The sequence below is a fragment of the Salvelinus alpinus genome, chromosome 9 (genome assembly GCF_045679555.1).
Source record: "Salvelinus alpinus chromosome 9, SLU_Salpinus.1, whole genome shotgun sequence".
Classification (NCBI taxonomy): Eukaryota; Metazoa; Chordata; class Actinopteri; order Salmoniformes; family Salmonidae; genus Salvelinus; species Salvelinus alpinus.
In genome coordinates, this window is record NC_092094.1 from 27,757,776 (window position 1) to 27,774,928 (window position 17,153).

The 17,153-nt window shown below is 46.7% G+C and overlaps 1 protein-coding gene across 7 annotated transcripts in view; it reads right to left on the reverse strand.

Moving 5' to 3' along the window:
- The window catches only part of LOC139584592 (ras association domain-containing protein 7-like), a 73,267-nt gene that overhangs the window by 12,580 nt on the left and 43,534 nt on the right, over positions 1–17,153 (reverse strand). For 6 of the 7 annotated variants that reach the window (XM_071416626.1, XM_071416624.1, XM_071416622.1 and 3 more), the window contains 4 exons: positions 15,577–15,768; positions 14,006–14,994; positions 5,002–5,167; positions 4,816–4,923 (listed from right to left, as the gene is read on the reverse strand). In XM_071416626.1, coding sequence (XP_071272727.1) covers positions 4,816–4,923; positions 5,002–5,167; positions 14,006–14,994; positions 15,577–15,679 — 1,366 coding nt within the window. In that variant the 5' untranslated portion in view covers positions 15,680–15,768. Of the gene's footprint in view, positions 1–4,815; positions 4,924–5,001; positions 5,168–14,005; positions 14,995–15,576; positions 15,769–15,966; positions 16,015–17,153 lie in introns of those variants that run through there. The other variant, XM_071416627.1, reaches the window with a different exon arrangement.

Genomic DNA, 17,153 nt, shown 5'->3' on the forward strand with positions numbered 1-17,153 from the left:
CAGAGAGAGAGATACTGACAGAAACAGAGACTGGCAGAAACAGAGACTGGCAGAAACAGAGGGAGAGAGACTGACAGAAACAGAGAGAGAGAGACTGACAGAAACAGAGAGAGAGAGACTGACAGAAACAGAGAGACTGACAGAAACAGAGAGACTGACATAAACAGAGAGAGAGAGACTGACATAAACAGAGAGAGAGATACTGACAGAAACAGAGAAAGAGATACTGACTGAAACAGAGAGAGATATACTGACAGAAACAGAGAGAGAGAGAAACTGACAGAAACAGAGAGAGAGAGACTGACAGAAACAGAGAGAGAGATACTGACAGAAACAGAGAGAGATACTGACAGAAACAGAGAGAGAGATACTGACAGAAACAGAGACTGGCAGAAACAGAGAGAGAGATACTGACAGAAACAGAGAGAGAGAGACTGGCAGAAACAGAGAGAGACTGACAGAAACAGAGAAAGACTGGCAGAAACAGAGAGAGACTGACAGAAACAGAGAGAGAGAGACTGACAGAAACAGAGAGAGAGAGACTGACAGAAACAGAGAGAGAGACTGACAGAAACAGAGAGACTGACAGAAACAGAGAGAGAGAGACTGACAGAAACAGAGAGGGAGAGACTGACAGAAACAGAGAGAGAGATACTGACAGAAACAGAGACTGGCAGAAACAGAGACTGGCAGAAACAGAGGGAGAGAGACTGACAGAAACAGAGAGAGAGAGACTGACAGAAACAGAGAGAGAGAGACTGACAGAAACAGAGAGACTGACAGAAACAGAGAGACTGACATAAACAGAGAGAGAGAGACTGACATAAACAGAGAGAGAGATACTGACAGAAACAGAGAAAGAGATACTGACAGAAACAGAGAGAGATATACTGACAGAAACAGAGAGAGAGATACTGACAGAAACAGAGAGAGATACTGACAGAAACAGAGACTGGCAGAAACAGAAAGAGAGAGACCGACAGAAACAGAGAGAGAGAGACTGACAGAAACAGAGAGAGAGACTGACAGAAACAGAGAGACTGACAGAAACAGAGAGAGAGATACTGACAGAAACAGAGAGACTGACAGAAACAGAGAGAGAGACTGACAGAAACAGAGAGACTGACAGAAACAGAGAGAGAGATACTGACAGAAACAGAGAGAGAGATACTGACAGAAACAGAGAGAGAGATACTGACAGAAACAGAGAGAGAGATACTGACAGAAACAGAGAGAGAGATAATGACAGAAACACAGAGAGAGATACTGACAGAAACAGAGAGAGAGATACTGACAGAAACAGAGAGAGAGATACTGACAGAAACACAGAGAGAGAGATACTGACAGAAACAGAGAGAGAGAGACTGACAGAAACAGAGAGAGAGACTGACAGAAACAGAGAGACTGACAGAAACAGAGAGAGAGATACTGACAGAAACAGAGAGAGAGACTGGCAGAAACAGAGAGAGAGATACTGACAGAAACAGAGAGAGAGATACTGACAGAAACAGAGAGAGAGATACTGACAGAAACAGAGACTGGCAGAAACAGAGAGAGACTGACAGAAACAGAGAAAGACTGGCAGAAACAGAGAGAGACTGACAGAAACAGAGAGAGAGAGACTGACAGAAACAGAGAGAGAGAGACTGACAGAAACAGAGAGAGAGACTGACAGAAACAGAGAGACTGACAGAAACAGAGAGAGAGAGACTGACAGAAACAGAGAGGGAGAGACTGACAGAAACAGAGAGAGAGATACTGACAGAAACAGAGACTGGCAGAAACAGAGACTGGCAGAAACAGAGGGAGAGAGACTGACAGAAACAGAGAGAGAGAGACTGACAGAAACAGAGAGAGAGAGACTGACAGAAACAGAGAGACTGACAGAAACAGAGAGACTGACATAAACAGAGAGAGAGAGACTGACATAAACAGAGAGAGAGATACTGACAGAAACAGAGAAAGAGATACTGACAGAAACAGAGAGAGATATACTGACAGAAACAGAGAGAGAGATACTGACAGAAACAGAGAGAGATACTGACAGAAACAGAGACTGGCAGAAACAGAGAGAGAGAGACCGACAGAAACAGAGAGAGAGAGACTGACAGAAACAGAGAGAGAGACTGACAGAAACAGAGAGACTGACAGAAACAGAGAGAGAGATACTGACAGAAACAGAGAGACTGACAGAAACAGAGAGAGAGACTGACAGAAACAGAGAGACTGACAGAAACAGAGAGAGAGATACTGACAGAAACAGAGAGAGAGATACTGACAGAAACAGAGAGAGAGATACTGACAGAAACAGAGAGAGAGATAATGACAGAAACACAGAGAGAGATACTGACAGAAACAGAGAGAGAGATACTGACAGAAACAGAGAGAGAGATACTGACAGAAACACAGAGAGAGAGATACTGACAGAAACAGAGAGAGAGAGACTGACAGAAACAGAGAGAGAGACTGACAGAAACAGAGAGACTGACAGAAACAGAGAGAGAGATACTGACAGAAACAGAGAGAGAGACTGACAGAAACAGAGAGACTGACAGAAACGGAGAGAGAGATACTGACTGAAACAGAGAGAGAGATACTGACAGAAACAGAGAGAGAGATACTGACAGAAACAGAGAGAGAGATACTGACAGAAACAGAGAGATAGATACTGACAGAAACACAGAGAGAGATACTGACAGAAACACAGAGAGAGATACTGACAGAAACAGAGAGAGAGATACTGACAGAAACAGAGAGAGAGATACTGACAGAAACACAGAGAGAGAGATACTGACAGAAACAGAGAGAGAGATACTGACAGAAACAGAGACTGGCAGAAACAGAGACTGGCAGAAACAGAGAGACTGACAGAAACAGAGAGAGGGAGACTGACAGAAACAGATAAAGACTGGCAGAAACAGAGAGAAACTGACAGAAACAGAGAGAGAGATACTGACAGAAACAGAGAGAGAGATACTGACAGAAACAGAGAGAGAGATACTGACAGAAACAGAGACTGGCAGAAACAGAGAGAGACTGACAGAAACAGAGAAAGACTGGCAGAAACAGAGAGAGACTGACAGAAACAGAGAGAGAGAGACTGACAGAAACAGAGAGAGAGAGACTGACAGAAACAGAGAGAGAGACTGACAGAAACAGAGAGACTGACAGAAACAGAGAGAGAGAGACTGACAGAAACAGAGAGGGAGAGACTGACAGAAACAGAGAGAGAGATACTGACAGAAACAGAGACTGGCAGAAACAGAGACTGGCAGAAACAGAGGGAGAGAGACTGACAGAAACAGAGAGAGAGAGACTGACAGAAACAGAGAGAGAGAGACTGACAGAAACAGAGAGACTGACAGAAACAGAGAGACTGACATAAACAGAGAGAGATACTGACAGAAACAGAGACTGGCAGAAACAGAGAGAGAGAGACCGACAGAAACAGAGAGAGAGAGACTGACAGAAACAGAGAGAGAGACTGACAGAAACAGAGAGACTGACAGAAACAGAGAGAGAGATACTGACAGAAACAGAGAGAGACTGACAGAAACAGAGAGAGAGACTGACATAAACAGAGAGACTGACAGAAACAGAGAGAGAGAGATACTGACAGAAACAGAGAGAGACTGACAGAAACAGAGAGAGAGACTGACAGAAACAGAGAGACTGACAGAAACAGAGAGAGAGATACTGACAGAAACAGAGAGACTGACAGAAACAGAGAGAGAGATACTGACAGAAACAGAGAGAGAGATACTGACAGAAACAGAGAGAGAGAGACTGACTGAAACAGAGAGAGAGATACTGACAGAAACAGAGAGAGAGATACTGACAGAAACAGAGAGAGAGATACTGACAGAAACAGAGAGAGAGATACTGACAGAAACACAGAGAGAGATACTGACAGAAACAGAGAGAGAGATACTGACAGAAACAGAGAGAGAGATACTGACAGAAACACAGAGAGAGAGATACTGACAGAAACAGAGAGAGAGATACTGACAGAAACAGAGACTGGCAGAAACAGAGACTGGCAGAAACAGAGAGACTGACAGAAACAGAGAGAGGGAGACTGACAGAAACAGATAAAGACTGGCAGAAACAGAGAGAGACTGGCAGAAACAGAGAGAGAGACTGACAGAAACAGAGAGAGAGAGACTGACAGAAACAGAGAGAGAGAGACTGACAGAAACAGAGAGAGAGATACTGACAGAAACAGAGAGAGAGATACTGACAGAAACAGAGAGAGATATACTGACAGAAACAGAGAGAGAGATACTGACAGAAACAGAGAGAGAGAGACTGACAGAAACAGAGAGAGAGAGACTGACAGAAACAGAGAGAGAGAGACTGACAGAAACAGAAACAGAGAAAGACTGGCAGAAACAGAGAGAGACTGACAGAAACAGAGAGAGAGACTGACAGAAACAGAGAGAGAGAGAGTGGGGTCGAGAGAGAGAATCAGAAAGTAAGGGAAAAAGGGAGAGGGTGGAAAGAAAGAGAGAGAGAAGAGAGAGGGGAGATGTGCATGAGTAATATGTTAGCAAAGCAGAGTTGAAAATAATGATTGTAGATGGACCAATATAACAGATAACCAGATAGCATTAGGAGGCGTAAGGGGCAGTCAGAGGACAGCAAAAGGTTAAGGGAAACCTGGGGGGGATAGGGGCTCCATGCTTGGACCTTCACCCTTAGTACCAGAACAGATGGGTGTGGTCGCCAGGCATGGCCCAAAACATCAAGCTGAGGCATGGGAAGGCCGGAGTGGGACAGGGCGGGGTAGCGGCAGGTAGTGTCACACATACACACCCTCTGGGTGGAGGCTGGACACCAGCGGGTTCTGCAGGTTGCGGGGGTGTCCCAGGAACTGCTTGGCTGTGGGCCGGGGTGGCGACTCTGAGGGAAGCAGGCCCAGGCCTGGTGGAGAGAGACGGAGGTTAAGGAGGAGCAATCTTCTGAGAGAGAGTGTGTGTGTGTGTGTGTGTGTGTCTGTACCTCCGTTCCTGTATCTTTCCTGTAGCAGATGAGCCAGTTCTAGCTGGTCGTTGAGGTCTGTGCGTGAATGTGTGTGTGTCGGCAGGACTCCCGCCTGCTGGATGAACTGCTGCAGGTTACACTGCCTCAACTCCTTGTTCAGCTCCTCCAACTCCTCCTGCTTCTCCTGGGGAGGGACACAGAGAGGGGGGGGGGGGGGGGGGGCAGTCACACCCAATCCCAGATAGACTCCTAGCCCCTACACCGATGCACTTGATGATTCTATAGGTGTTGGATAGGTCTAAAGTTAGGTTTGGGCTTCAATTAACCGATCTCTTCTCATTCTCTTCGTTTATCTTGTTCTATTAATATTATACACCATTAGAAATGTGTTTGACACTGTGAAATGTACATCGGACAGGTTCAATAATATTTGGATTTAGATACATATAATTCAAGAAATGGTGAGATGTTTCTATTGCATGAATCACCTCCTTTGTTTTCTAGGACTACCTCCCAAATATGCAAGCTGGAATATAAATCAACCACAGATATACAGCCAACTGGAAGACATGAAATGTCATTTGCAAGGTTACTTAGGTTACATAATCATTAGAACAAATACAGACTGGCTGATGTTGGGCTTTCAAAGGCTGTAATTCATATTCCCACCACAAGAGTACAGCAACATCCAGAGCATGCATCTCAGAGGTCAGACACTCATCATCATTAATTAACAGCCAGCCACCTGCTGTATACATCTAGAAAGCCACTGCTGGCTGCAAAAGTGTAACAATCCTGACCATACAGTTCATAAGCTTGTCATGATCAGTAAAGTATGTGTTGACTGTATAGACACCCATCAGTTTAAATTTCTGACTTAGAATATGTGGACAACTACAAATACCTAGGTGTCTGGTTAGACTGTAAACTCTCCTTCCAGACTCACATTAAACATCTCCAATCCAAAATTAAATCTAGAATCAGCTTCCTATTTCGCAACAAAGCATCCTTCACTCATGCTGCCTAACATACCCTCGTAAAACTGACTATCCTACCGATCCTTGACTTTGGCGATGTCATTTACAAAATAGCCTCCAACACTCTACTCAGCAAATTGGATGCAGTCCATCACAGTGCCATCCGTTTTGTCACCAAAGCCCCATATACTACCCGTGACCTGTATGCTCTCGTTGGCTGGCCCTCGCTTCGTATTCGTCTCCAAACCCACTGGCTCCAGGTCATCTATAAAAGTCTCTGCTAGGTAAAGCCCCGCCTTATCTCAGCTCACTGGTCACCATAGCAGCACCCACCCGTAGCACGCGCTCCAGCAGGTATATTTCACTGGTCACCCCCAAAGCCAATTCCTCCGTTGGCCGCCTTTCCTTCCAGTTATCTGCTGGCAATGACTGGAACGAACTGCAAGAATCACTGAAGCTGGAGACTCATATCTCCCTCACTAACTTCAAGCACCAGCTGTCAGAGCAGCTCACAGATCACTGCACCTGTACATAGCCCATCTGTAAATAGCCCATCCAACTACCTCATCCCCATACTGTTATATATTTTACTCCTTTGCACCCCAGTATCTCTACTTGCACACTCATCTTCTGCACATCTATCACTCCAGTGTTTAATTGCTATATTGTAATTATTTCGCCACTATGGCCTATTTATTGCCTTACCTCCCTTATCCTACCTCATTTGCACACACTGTTTATAGACTTTTTCTATTGTATTATTGACAGAATGTTTGTTTATTACATGTGTAATTCTGTGTTGTTGTATGTGTTGAACTGCTTTGCTTTATCTTGGCCAGGTCGCAGTTGTAAATGAGAACTTGTTCTCAACTAGCCTACCTGGTTAAATAAAGGTGAAATTAAATTGAACTAGGTGGAAGAGAAGACGACACTGGTCTTTCCAACATCAACCTTTCCTCCATCAATTAAACATTGACACACACAAGCAAACTAATCAATTAATCCAATCGACTTTCCACTTGTGCCTAGTCAATCATGTCAGAACAGTCGAGAGAGAGACAGACAGAAAGAGGGGGGGTTCCTCTGGAAGCAACGTCAGCACAAGAACTGTTTGTCAGAAGCTTCATGAAATGGGTTTCCATGGCCGAGCAGCCGCACGCACACATGCCTAAGATCACTATGCACAATGCCAAGCTGGAGTGGTGTAAAGCTCACCGCCATTGGACTCTGGATAAGTGGAAACTTGTTCTCTAGAGTGATGAATCCCGCTTCACCATCTGTCAGTCTGACGTACAAATCTGGGTTTGGTGGATGCCAGGAGAAAGCTACCTGCCTGAATACATAGTGCCAACTGTAAAGTTCGGCGGAGGAGGAATAATGGTCTGGGGCTGTATTCCAGTGAAGGGAAATCTTAACGCTACAGCACACAAATCACATTCTAGAGACGATTCTGTGCTTCCAACTTTGTGGCAACCGTTTCAGGAAGGTCCTTTCCTGTTTCATCATGACAATGCTCCTATGCACAAAAATGGTTTGATGAGATCGGTGCGGAAGAACTTGACTAGCCTGCACAGAGACCTGACCTCAATCCCATCAAACACAATGGGGATGCATCGGAATGCCGACTGCGAGCCAGGCCTAACCGCCCAACATCAGTGCGCAACCTCACTAATGCCCTTTTGACTGAATGGAAGCATGTCCCAGTAGCAATGTTCCAACATCTAGTGGAAAGCCTTCCTAGAAGAGTGGAGGCTGTTATAACAGCAAAGGGTGGACCAACTCCATATTAATGCCCATGATTTTGGAATGAGATGTTCGACCAGCAGGTGTCCACATACTTTTGGTCATGTACTGTATGGTTGTATGGTCCTGTACCAGAGATGTACCAGCAAGCTAGGAACCTGTACCATAGGTGGACCAGCAAGCTATGGTCCTGTACTAGAGGTGTACCAGCAAGCTATAGTCCTGTACCAGAGGTGTACCAGGAAGCAATGCTGAGAGATTAGTGCTTTTTGAGGTCGGTTTGATTTCTGTTTGATAATCTTTTAAGACATGAAATGCACTATGTGGGTTGAATGCTGCTACACAGAACAAAACAAGTCCCATGATGGTAGTGACTGCCCATGACTTCTTATCACTTATCAACAATCATTTATTCACATTACTTTAATAAAATATTTCAGTTGTTGTGTATATTACATTTGTTTTAGGCCTATTTCAGTTTATTACCACAATGTCTGCGCTAAACTATGTAGAATATTGGCCTGTTGGAAACTATAACTCCCTACTACATTGCACAGTTCAGGCTGATATGATTTATCTCTAGAAAAATTGTGCACAGCCTCACAGAAAAAAAAACGAACTAAATGGAATTCAAATAAAATGAACAAAGGTCAATCAATTAGTAAAAACAAATAAATAATAACTGAAATGTAGGTTTATCACTCAGCACTGCCAGCAAGCTATGGTCCTGTACCAGAGGAGGAACAGCAAGCAATGGTCCTGTACCAGAGGAGGAACAGCAAGCTACGGTCCTGTACCAGAGGAGGACCAGCAAGCAATGGTCCTGTACCAGAGGAGGACCAGCAAGCAATGGTCCTGTACCAGAGGAGGACTAGCAAGCAATGGTCCTGTACCAGAGGAGGACTAGCAAGCAATGGTCCTGTACCAGAGGAGGACTAGCAAGCTATGGTCCTGTACCAGAGGAGGACCAGCAAGCAATGGTCCTGTACCAGAGGAGGACTAGCAAGCAATGGTCCTGTACCAGAGGAGGACTAGCAAGCAATGGTCCTGTACCAGAGGAGGACCAGCAAGCAATGGTCCTGTACCAGAGGAGGAACAGCAAGCTATGGTCCTGTACCAGAGGAGGACCAGCAAGCAATGGTCCTGTACCAGAGGAGGACTAGCAAGCAATGGTCCTGTACCAGAGGAGGACCAGCAAGCTATGGTCCTGTACCAAATTGTCAAGTTTTAGTCGCTAGCTGCAGCGAACTGAAAAGAGAAGCGACTCAGGGATGTGTGTGCTTTGGGGACCTTTAACAATATTCCGTGTCGGAGAATGGCGCGGATGGATAGGGCTGCCGTGCTTCAAGCTCTTAGAAAACTTTGCAGTATTTTTATTTATTTTTTACCCCCTTTTCTCCCCAATTTTCGTGGTATCCAATTGCTAGTAATTACTATCTTGTCTCATCGCTACAACTCCCGTACGGGCTCGGGAGAGACGAAGGTCGAAAGCCATGCGTCCTCCGAAACACAACCCAACCAAGCCGCACTGCTTCTTAACACAGCGCGTCTCCAACCCGGAAGCCAGCCGCACCAAGGCGTCGGAGGAAACACCGTGCACCCGGCTCCCTTGGTTAGCGCGCACTGCGCCTGGCCCGCCACAGGAGTCGCTCGTGCGCGATGAGACAAGGATATCCCTACCGGCCAAACCCTCCCTAACACGGACGACGCTGGGCCAATTGTGCTTCGCCCCACGGACCTCCCGGTCGCGGCCGGCTGCGACAGAGCCTGGGCGCGAACCCAGAATCTCTGGTGGGGCAGCTAGCGCTGTGATGCAGTGCCCTAGACCACTGCGCCACCCGGGAGGCCCAGTATTTTGTTTTTTTAATGTGTTATTTCTTACCTAATTAGCCCAGGAATGTTTTGGTGTTATTACATACAGCCGGGAATAAACTTTTGGATATCAGAGTGGGGGTAACTCACCAGCATTACGACCAGGAATACGACTTTCCCGAAACGGATCGTTTATTCGTACCCTCCAGGGCAATTGAACTGATCCCAGAGGTACTCAGAGCGGACTTTTAGTCCAACTCAGGAGGCGCGCACACCACCCACCGCTTCCGAATATATTACTCGCTAATGTTCAGTCTCTGGATAATAAAGTTGACCATCTCAGGGCAAGGACTTCCTTCCAGAGAGACATCAGGGATTCTAACATACTCCGTTTCACGGAAACATGGCTCTCTCGCTGTCACGTTCTGACCATAGTTCTTTTGTGTTTTCTTTGTTTTAGTGTTGGTCAGGACGTGAGCTGAGTGGGCATTCTATGTTGTGTGTCTAGTTTTCCTGTTTCTGTGTTTGGCCTGATATGGTTCCCAATCAGAGGCAGGTGTTAGTCGTTTGTCTCTGATTGGGAGCCATATTTTGGTAGCCTGTTTTGTGTTGGGTTTTGTGGGTGGTTGTCTTCATGTCTTTGTGTGTCTGCACCAGACAGAACTGTTTAGTTTTTTTTTCACATTTTGTTGTTTTGTAGTTTGTAGTGTTCACGTTTATTGGCTTTAATTAAAAATGATGAACACTAACCACGCTGCGCTTTGGTCCGATCCTTCGTCCACAGAAGAAAGCCGTTACACTCGCGATATACTGTCTGCTCAGCCAGTTGGGTTCTCAGTTCATCGCGCAGACAGGAATAAATATCTTTCCGGGAAGAAGAAGAGTGGGGGTGTATGTTTCATAGTTAACTACTCATGTTATGGTTGTGATAACATACAGGAACTCAAGTCTTTATGTTCACCTGACCTAGAATACCTCACAATCAAATGCAGACCGTATTACCTCCCAAGAGAATTCTCTTTGGTTATAGTCACAGACGTGTATATTCCCCCTCAAACCGATACCGCGACGGCCCTCAAAGAACTTCACTGGACTTTATGCAAACTGGAAACCACATTAAATTTGAGGAAAACGTTACCGAAGTTCTATCAACACATTGCCTGCAGTACTCGAGCTGCTAAAACACTCAACCACTGCTACTACAACTTCCAGGATGCCCTCCCCCGCCCTCCCTTCGGCAAATCTGATCACCACTCCATTTTGCTCCTCCCTTCCTATAGGCAGAAACTCAAACAGGAAGTACCCGTGCTAAGGACTATTCAACACTGGTCTGACCAATCGGAATCCACACCTCAAGAATGTTTTGATCAGGCGGACTGGGATATGTTCCGGGTAGCCTCTGAGAACAACATAGACGTATACACTGATACGGTGACTGAGTTTATCAGGAAGTGTATAGGAGATGTTGTACCCACTGTGACTATTAACGTCTTGCTTCCCGACAAGCTAAACACCTTCTTCGCCCGCTTTGAGCATAACACAGTGCCACCGACTCCGTCCTCTACCAAGGACTGTGGGTTCTCCTTCTCCGTGGCCAACGTGAGTAAGACATTTAAGCGTGTTAACCCTCGCAGGGCTGCCGGCCCAGATGGCATCCCTAGCCACGTCCTCAGAGAATGCGCAGACCAGCTGGCTGGAGTGTTTACAGACATATTCAATCTCTCCCTATCCCATTCTGTTTCCCCACATGCTTCAAGATGTCCACCATTGTTCCTGTACCCAAGATAGCAAAGGTAACTGAACTAAATGACTTTCACCCCGCAGCACTCACTTCTGTCATCATGAAGTGCTTTGAGAGACTAGTTAAGGATCAAATCACCTCTACCTTACCTGACACCCGCCCCAATTTGCTTACTGCCCCAATAGATCCACAGACGATGCAATCGCCATCGCACTGTACACTGCCCTATCCCATCTGGACAAGAGGAATAGCTATGTAAGAATGCTGTTCATTGACTATAGCTCAGCATTCAACACCATAGTACCCTCCAAGCTCATCATTAAGCTCGAGGCCCTGGGTCTGAACCCCGCCCTGTGCAACTGGGTCCTGGACTTCCTGACGGGCCGCCCCCAGGTGGTGAAGGTAGGAAACAACACCTCCACTTCGCTGATCCTCAACACTGGGGCCCCACAAGAATGCATGCTCAGCCCCCTCATGTACTCCCTGTTCACCCATGACTGCATAGCCACGAATGCCTCCAACTCAATCATCAAGTTCGCAGACGACAACAGTAGTAGGCCTGATTAACAACAATGACGAGACAGCCTACAGGGAGGAGGTGAGGGCCCTGGGGGTGTGGTGCCAGGAAAATAACCTGTCACCCAACGTCAACAAAACAAAGGAGCTGATCGTGGACTTCAGGAAACAGCAGAGGGAGCACCGCCCTATCCACATTGACGGAAAAGCAGCGGAGAAGGTGGAAAGCTTCAAGTTCCTCTGCGTACACATCACTGACAAACTGAAATGGTCCACCCACAGACAGTGTGGTGAAGAAGGCGCAACAGCGCCTCTTCAACCTCAGGAGGCTGAAGAAATTTGGCTTGGCACCTAAAACCCTCACAAACGTTTATAGATGCACAATAGAGAACATCCAGTCGGGCTGTATCACCGCGTGGTACAACAACTGCACCGCCCGCAACCGCAGGGCTCTCCAGAGGGTGGTGCGGTCTGCCCAACGCATCACCTGGGGAAAAGTACCTGCCCTCCAGGACACCTACAGCACCCGATGTCACAGGAAGGTCAAAAATATCCCCATCGACAACAACCACCCAAGCCACTGCCTGTTCACCCCGCTATCATCCAGAAGGCGAGGTCAGTACAGGTGCATCAAAGCTGGGACCGAGAGACTGAAAAACAGCTTCTATCTCAAGGCCATCAGACTGTTAAATAGCCATAACTAGCACATTAGAGGCTGCTGCCCTATATACATAGACTTGAAATCACTGGCCACTTGAAATAATGGAACACTAGTCACTTTAATAATGTTTACATATTTTGCATTACTCATCTCATATTTATATACTGTATTCTATCCTATTCTACTGTATTTTAGTCTATGCCGCTCTGACATTGCTCATCCAAATATTTATATATTCTTAATTCCATTCCTCTACTTTAGATTGTGTGTATTGTTAGATATTACTTGTTAGATATTACTGCACTGTGAGATAGAAACACAAGCATTTTGCTAAACCTGCAATAACATCAGCTAAACACGTACGTGACAAATAAAATTAGATTTTGACAGAATGTGACTGGCAGAACGGGTGTTGTATGTGGAGGATGAGGGCTGCAGTAGGTATCTCAGATAGGCCTCACCCCCCCCAAGAGGGTTTTATAAATAAGGCCAACTTGTGACTGACTAAATAAGGGTCAGTCATGACTATATAGACCACAAACTTAATCACAAAGTCACACTCCTACTCAGCTGACAAACTGATACCAAATGAGATTTTCATGGTCTTATAATCCGTTTTCATAGCATGCCTATAGCACAGTCATTACTTATGGATCACAATGAGATGGGTTGAAATGGTCTAACGGCGCCAATGGCCCCGTCTTAATGTGGGATGTAGCAAATGCACTCAACCCATATGAAATACATTAGAATATCATTAGCTACATACAACAACAACATCACTGTCTACAACTAGCAGCAAACACTGACAGACCTGCTTGTGGCAAAGTCAAGCCAAGAAAATGCACTTGTGCAATGGATTAATGACCTTTATTTCGTTTTTTAAATTTTTCTCCATTTCAGATACAAGAATATAAGGAAGTACAGGTACTGTCAATGTGATACAAATGAGAGTACAGATATGGGGGAGTGTATCTAATCAGTCCAGATGAGAACTAAGCTGTCACAGCCAATCATACCAGTAAAGCCAGTTAAGCCAGACATCCAAAAGGGGTCCCATTACAATTCATAGCAAACATTCATACATTTAGGTACATGTTTGATTTAAGTACAAAACATTGTGTAAATGGTAAGCATTTTTCTCCCCAATAAATATAGGTTTTCCCATCACCATTGGAGACAGAGACCATATTTATTTGTTTGTTGAGTGTCTGATGCACTGATGAATGTATGTGTGTGTGTTTGCTGCAGTGTGCTGGCAAGAAGGGGTGAGAGATGGTAGCTACACCAGTGGTTCGCAAAATGTTTTGATAAAGTGTTTCAAATGTTCTTATGATAACACGATTTGCCTTGATCAAGGATCATTAAGCTGCAGAACACCATTAATTGACTGATTAATGTCATTGATTGGCTCACTTGGTTTCCCAGGTCTCAATCAGTTTGTCCCACAGCACTGACCCACCATTTGGGTACCACTGAACTACAACCTTCTCGTGGATACTGGATAGGAGTGTGGGTGAAGGAGACTGCGAGCTAAACCCCTCTCTCCAGGGCCCTGCCCTCTCTCCTTACCTGCAGCAGTGACTCAGCCTTCCCCAGAGCCCTGTCCGTCTCCGATAACTCCCCCTCCAGCTCCTCGCTGTGCCTCCCCTGGCTCTGTAGCTCCGCCCTAATCGCCCCTAGCGACTCCTCACCCCCCGCCTGATTGGCCCTCCCAGCATGGGCACCACCCCCAAGGTTCTTCCATTTGATCGCCTGCTCCAGCTGGGCGGAGCGAGACGAGAAGTCATGAAGTCGCCGGCCGCAGTCGTCCATCTTGGCATGGAGCTCCCCCAGCCTCCTCCTCATCCCCCTCTCCCTCTCCACCTCTGCCTGCAGCTCTTCCTCCCAGAATGTCTCGTGGACCAACTCGGCCTGGTTTCTCCTGGCTGCCTGCTCCAGAGCCTCCATCTCCTCCTGGAGGCGAGCCTCTGGGACAGGGGAAGGAGAGGAGGCCGGGGAGGCCCTGTTCCTGGACCGAGAGTCTCTCTCCATGGCCTCCAGCTGGGCCTCAAAGGCCCTCAGCCTCTCCTGCTGCTGAAGAATCTGCTGGAAAACCTCCTCTTTGGACGGGCCCACGAGAGGGGAGGGAGAGTGGGGGGAGGGAGAGGGGGAGTGGGAGTGTGGGGAGGGGGAGGTAGCATGGTGGGGAGGAATGGGGCTGGGTGAGGACCTCTCTTTGGGGGAGTCGCAGGGAGACTTCCTAATGAGCTGCTTGGCTTTGATTCTGGGGGAGGTGGAGGGCCCCAGGTTAAAGGTGAGGGACTTCTTGGGCTGGGTGCGTTTGAGGGGCTCTGGTTCGGGGTGTTTGGGCAGGGAAAGAGGGGCAACCCGTTCCTGGGTGGAGCCAGAGCCAGGCCCTGGTCCATTGCTGCTGCTGGGGCCGGTGCGGCGCAGGAAGAACTGGACGTCGTTGCCGTGCTGGCCCAACTTGGCCAGGGACTCTAGGGGCCTTTCGTTGGCTAACAGCTGCCTCTCTGAATCTCTCAGTCTCTGGATCAGCACGTAGCGACCCGTCTGACCTGTAGCAGGAAGAGAGAGTCAGAAAACTGAAACAACATAAAATTAGCACAAATCATTAACAGCTCGTTGCACTCTCTCTGGCTATGGGCATATGGCTGATGTCTATACAAGACTCTAAACTCTAGTTCTTCTGTCCTTAACTCAACTCTCTTCTCTCAGCAATGACAAATATAAGTCTTATACAACGTATAAACATGTTCAAACAAACTGAAATGACAAGCTCTCCCTAATGACCTGGCAGTGGGGTTTAGTTTTTTGGCACTGCAGTATGTGGCTTCAATAGAGCCTGAGGGTGTGGTGACAGAAGCTTGCTCCATACCAAGTCGACCCCTAGCACCATTCCCCCTTAGCACTTCATTGAGGTCAGAAAGGAAGGATAGGTGGAATAAATAAATAACACAGTGGTCCCACCTTACCCTATCAGTGGGATTTTCACCACATTGCTTATGCCCATCCTATTCTTTTAAATCTAAAGTGCCTATGGTGTAGTAGGGGCTAGTCAGGGTTGGTTTGGAAAGAGCCGTAGTGTTTAGAGGGAAAGAACTCGCTCCCCAGGGAGGAAGAGGGACTGAGATACTGACCAATGGCCTGAGCCAGTGCGATGACCACATCCTGGCAGGAAGTCTCCTCTGATAGGCCACAGACCACGCGCACAACTCCGTCCACCCACACCTTCAGTTCCATCTGAGACGCGATGCAATGAGGACTTCAGTTCAGATCCGCTTGGCTCGGTTCGGCTCAGTTCAGCACTCCAGGGTACTACTGACTCCTCTCTGCAGGGAAGAGAAACATGGATAAGGAGGGTTAAAAAAATAAAAAATTTAAAACTCACAACCAACCAATTAGTCACAGTACAGAAATTAATGTTACACAGAACTTGTCAAACTTCCACAATGTTATCTAGCCAAAGGGGGTGAAAAAAGTAATCCCTCGAAACTAGCAGAATAATATTGTTGCTCAGTTTAACACACCCGACACGCAGCTGTGTCACACACAAATGGCCCCTTTCTCTCTCTATCCTCTGTTGAGTATTGAAGCTATGGGTTTATACATCTCTCCTACAGGCTCTATACGTAACAGAGCTTTATTGACGTCAGGCCCTGCGTATGTGTGACTGAGGTTTAGATTTTCAGTACACTGCCCCTGGGGAGCTGAGCGGAGCTGAGCGTTGCGTTCCTGCAGTTTCCTGTTGGTTAGTTGGAGCTCTGGTGGTACCTCACGGATCGGAGAGCATCAACTCAGATCTGTAACCGAATTAAATGCTCCGCTGCCCTCCTTCAAAGACATTATGACAGCTTAGTGCCGAGAAGAGCGGACAGGCAGAATGCACCATAGCCACTCGGTGTGTAGGTGAGAGAGTGTGTGTGTGTGTGTGTGTGTGAGATCTACTTAGATGCTTCCCACCAGTAGCTGACCTGGCAGACCTGGAACTTCAGAGACTGTCACTGGGAAGAGCAGCAGGTATCCTAACAGGAGGAGATTTAGGCCTAAGTGGATTTCACAATGAGGAACAGGAACAGCACTAACCACTCCCCTGCTGTGTGCCGTTTTATGACTTTACTTCATCTGTATTCCACTAATAACAAGGCAATAACACACATTGCCTGACTCAAAGTCAATAGCCTTGGGTGGTAAAGTACACACACAGACCTACAACTTCTATTAACGATAGTAGTAGTAGTAGTAGGCTATACAGTTTCTCATTTGGCATATGTAAGGCCATACACACTGATCTGGCAGTGTGACTCTTACATAAGTTATGTCAACATGAGTAATAGATCAAATGACCCACTTGCTCTGTAACTGGCACACAGCACAGCTAGTGTTTGAGCTCAAAGCCCCAGCCTAGCTCCTCCTCTCTCTGAGGTGTTTTTACTAAAATCCTCCATTATCTCCTACTCAATGACTGTTGGCTGTGGTCCAGTGGTCATCTATAGGGGAGCTGCCCAGCAGGAATGCAGGACTTCATCTGATGAGCACAAGAATTACATATTTCTTAACAAACCGTCATTATAACGGTTTATATACCGTCGCTAGCTCCCCTACCTGCGACCCAGCTACCCCCAACATTACTCATGTGGTATAAACAGGCCAAACCCTGGGCGAGCTGGGAAGCAACAGAGCTTATCACAACACCACATACAGAGAAGGAGTCACA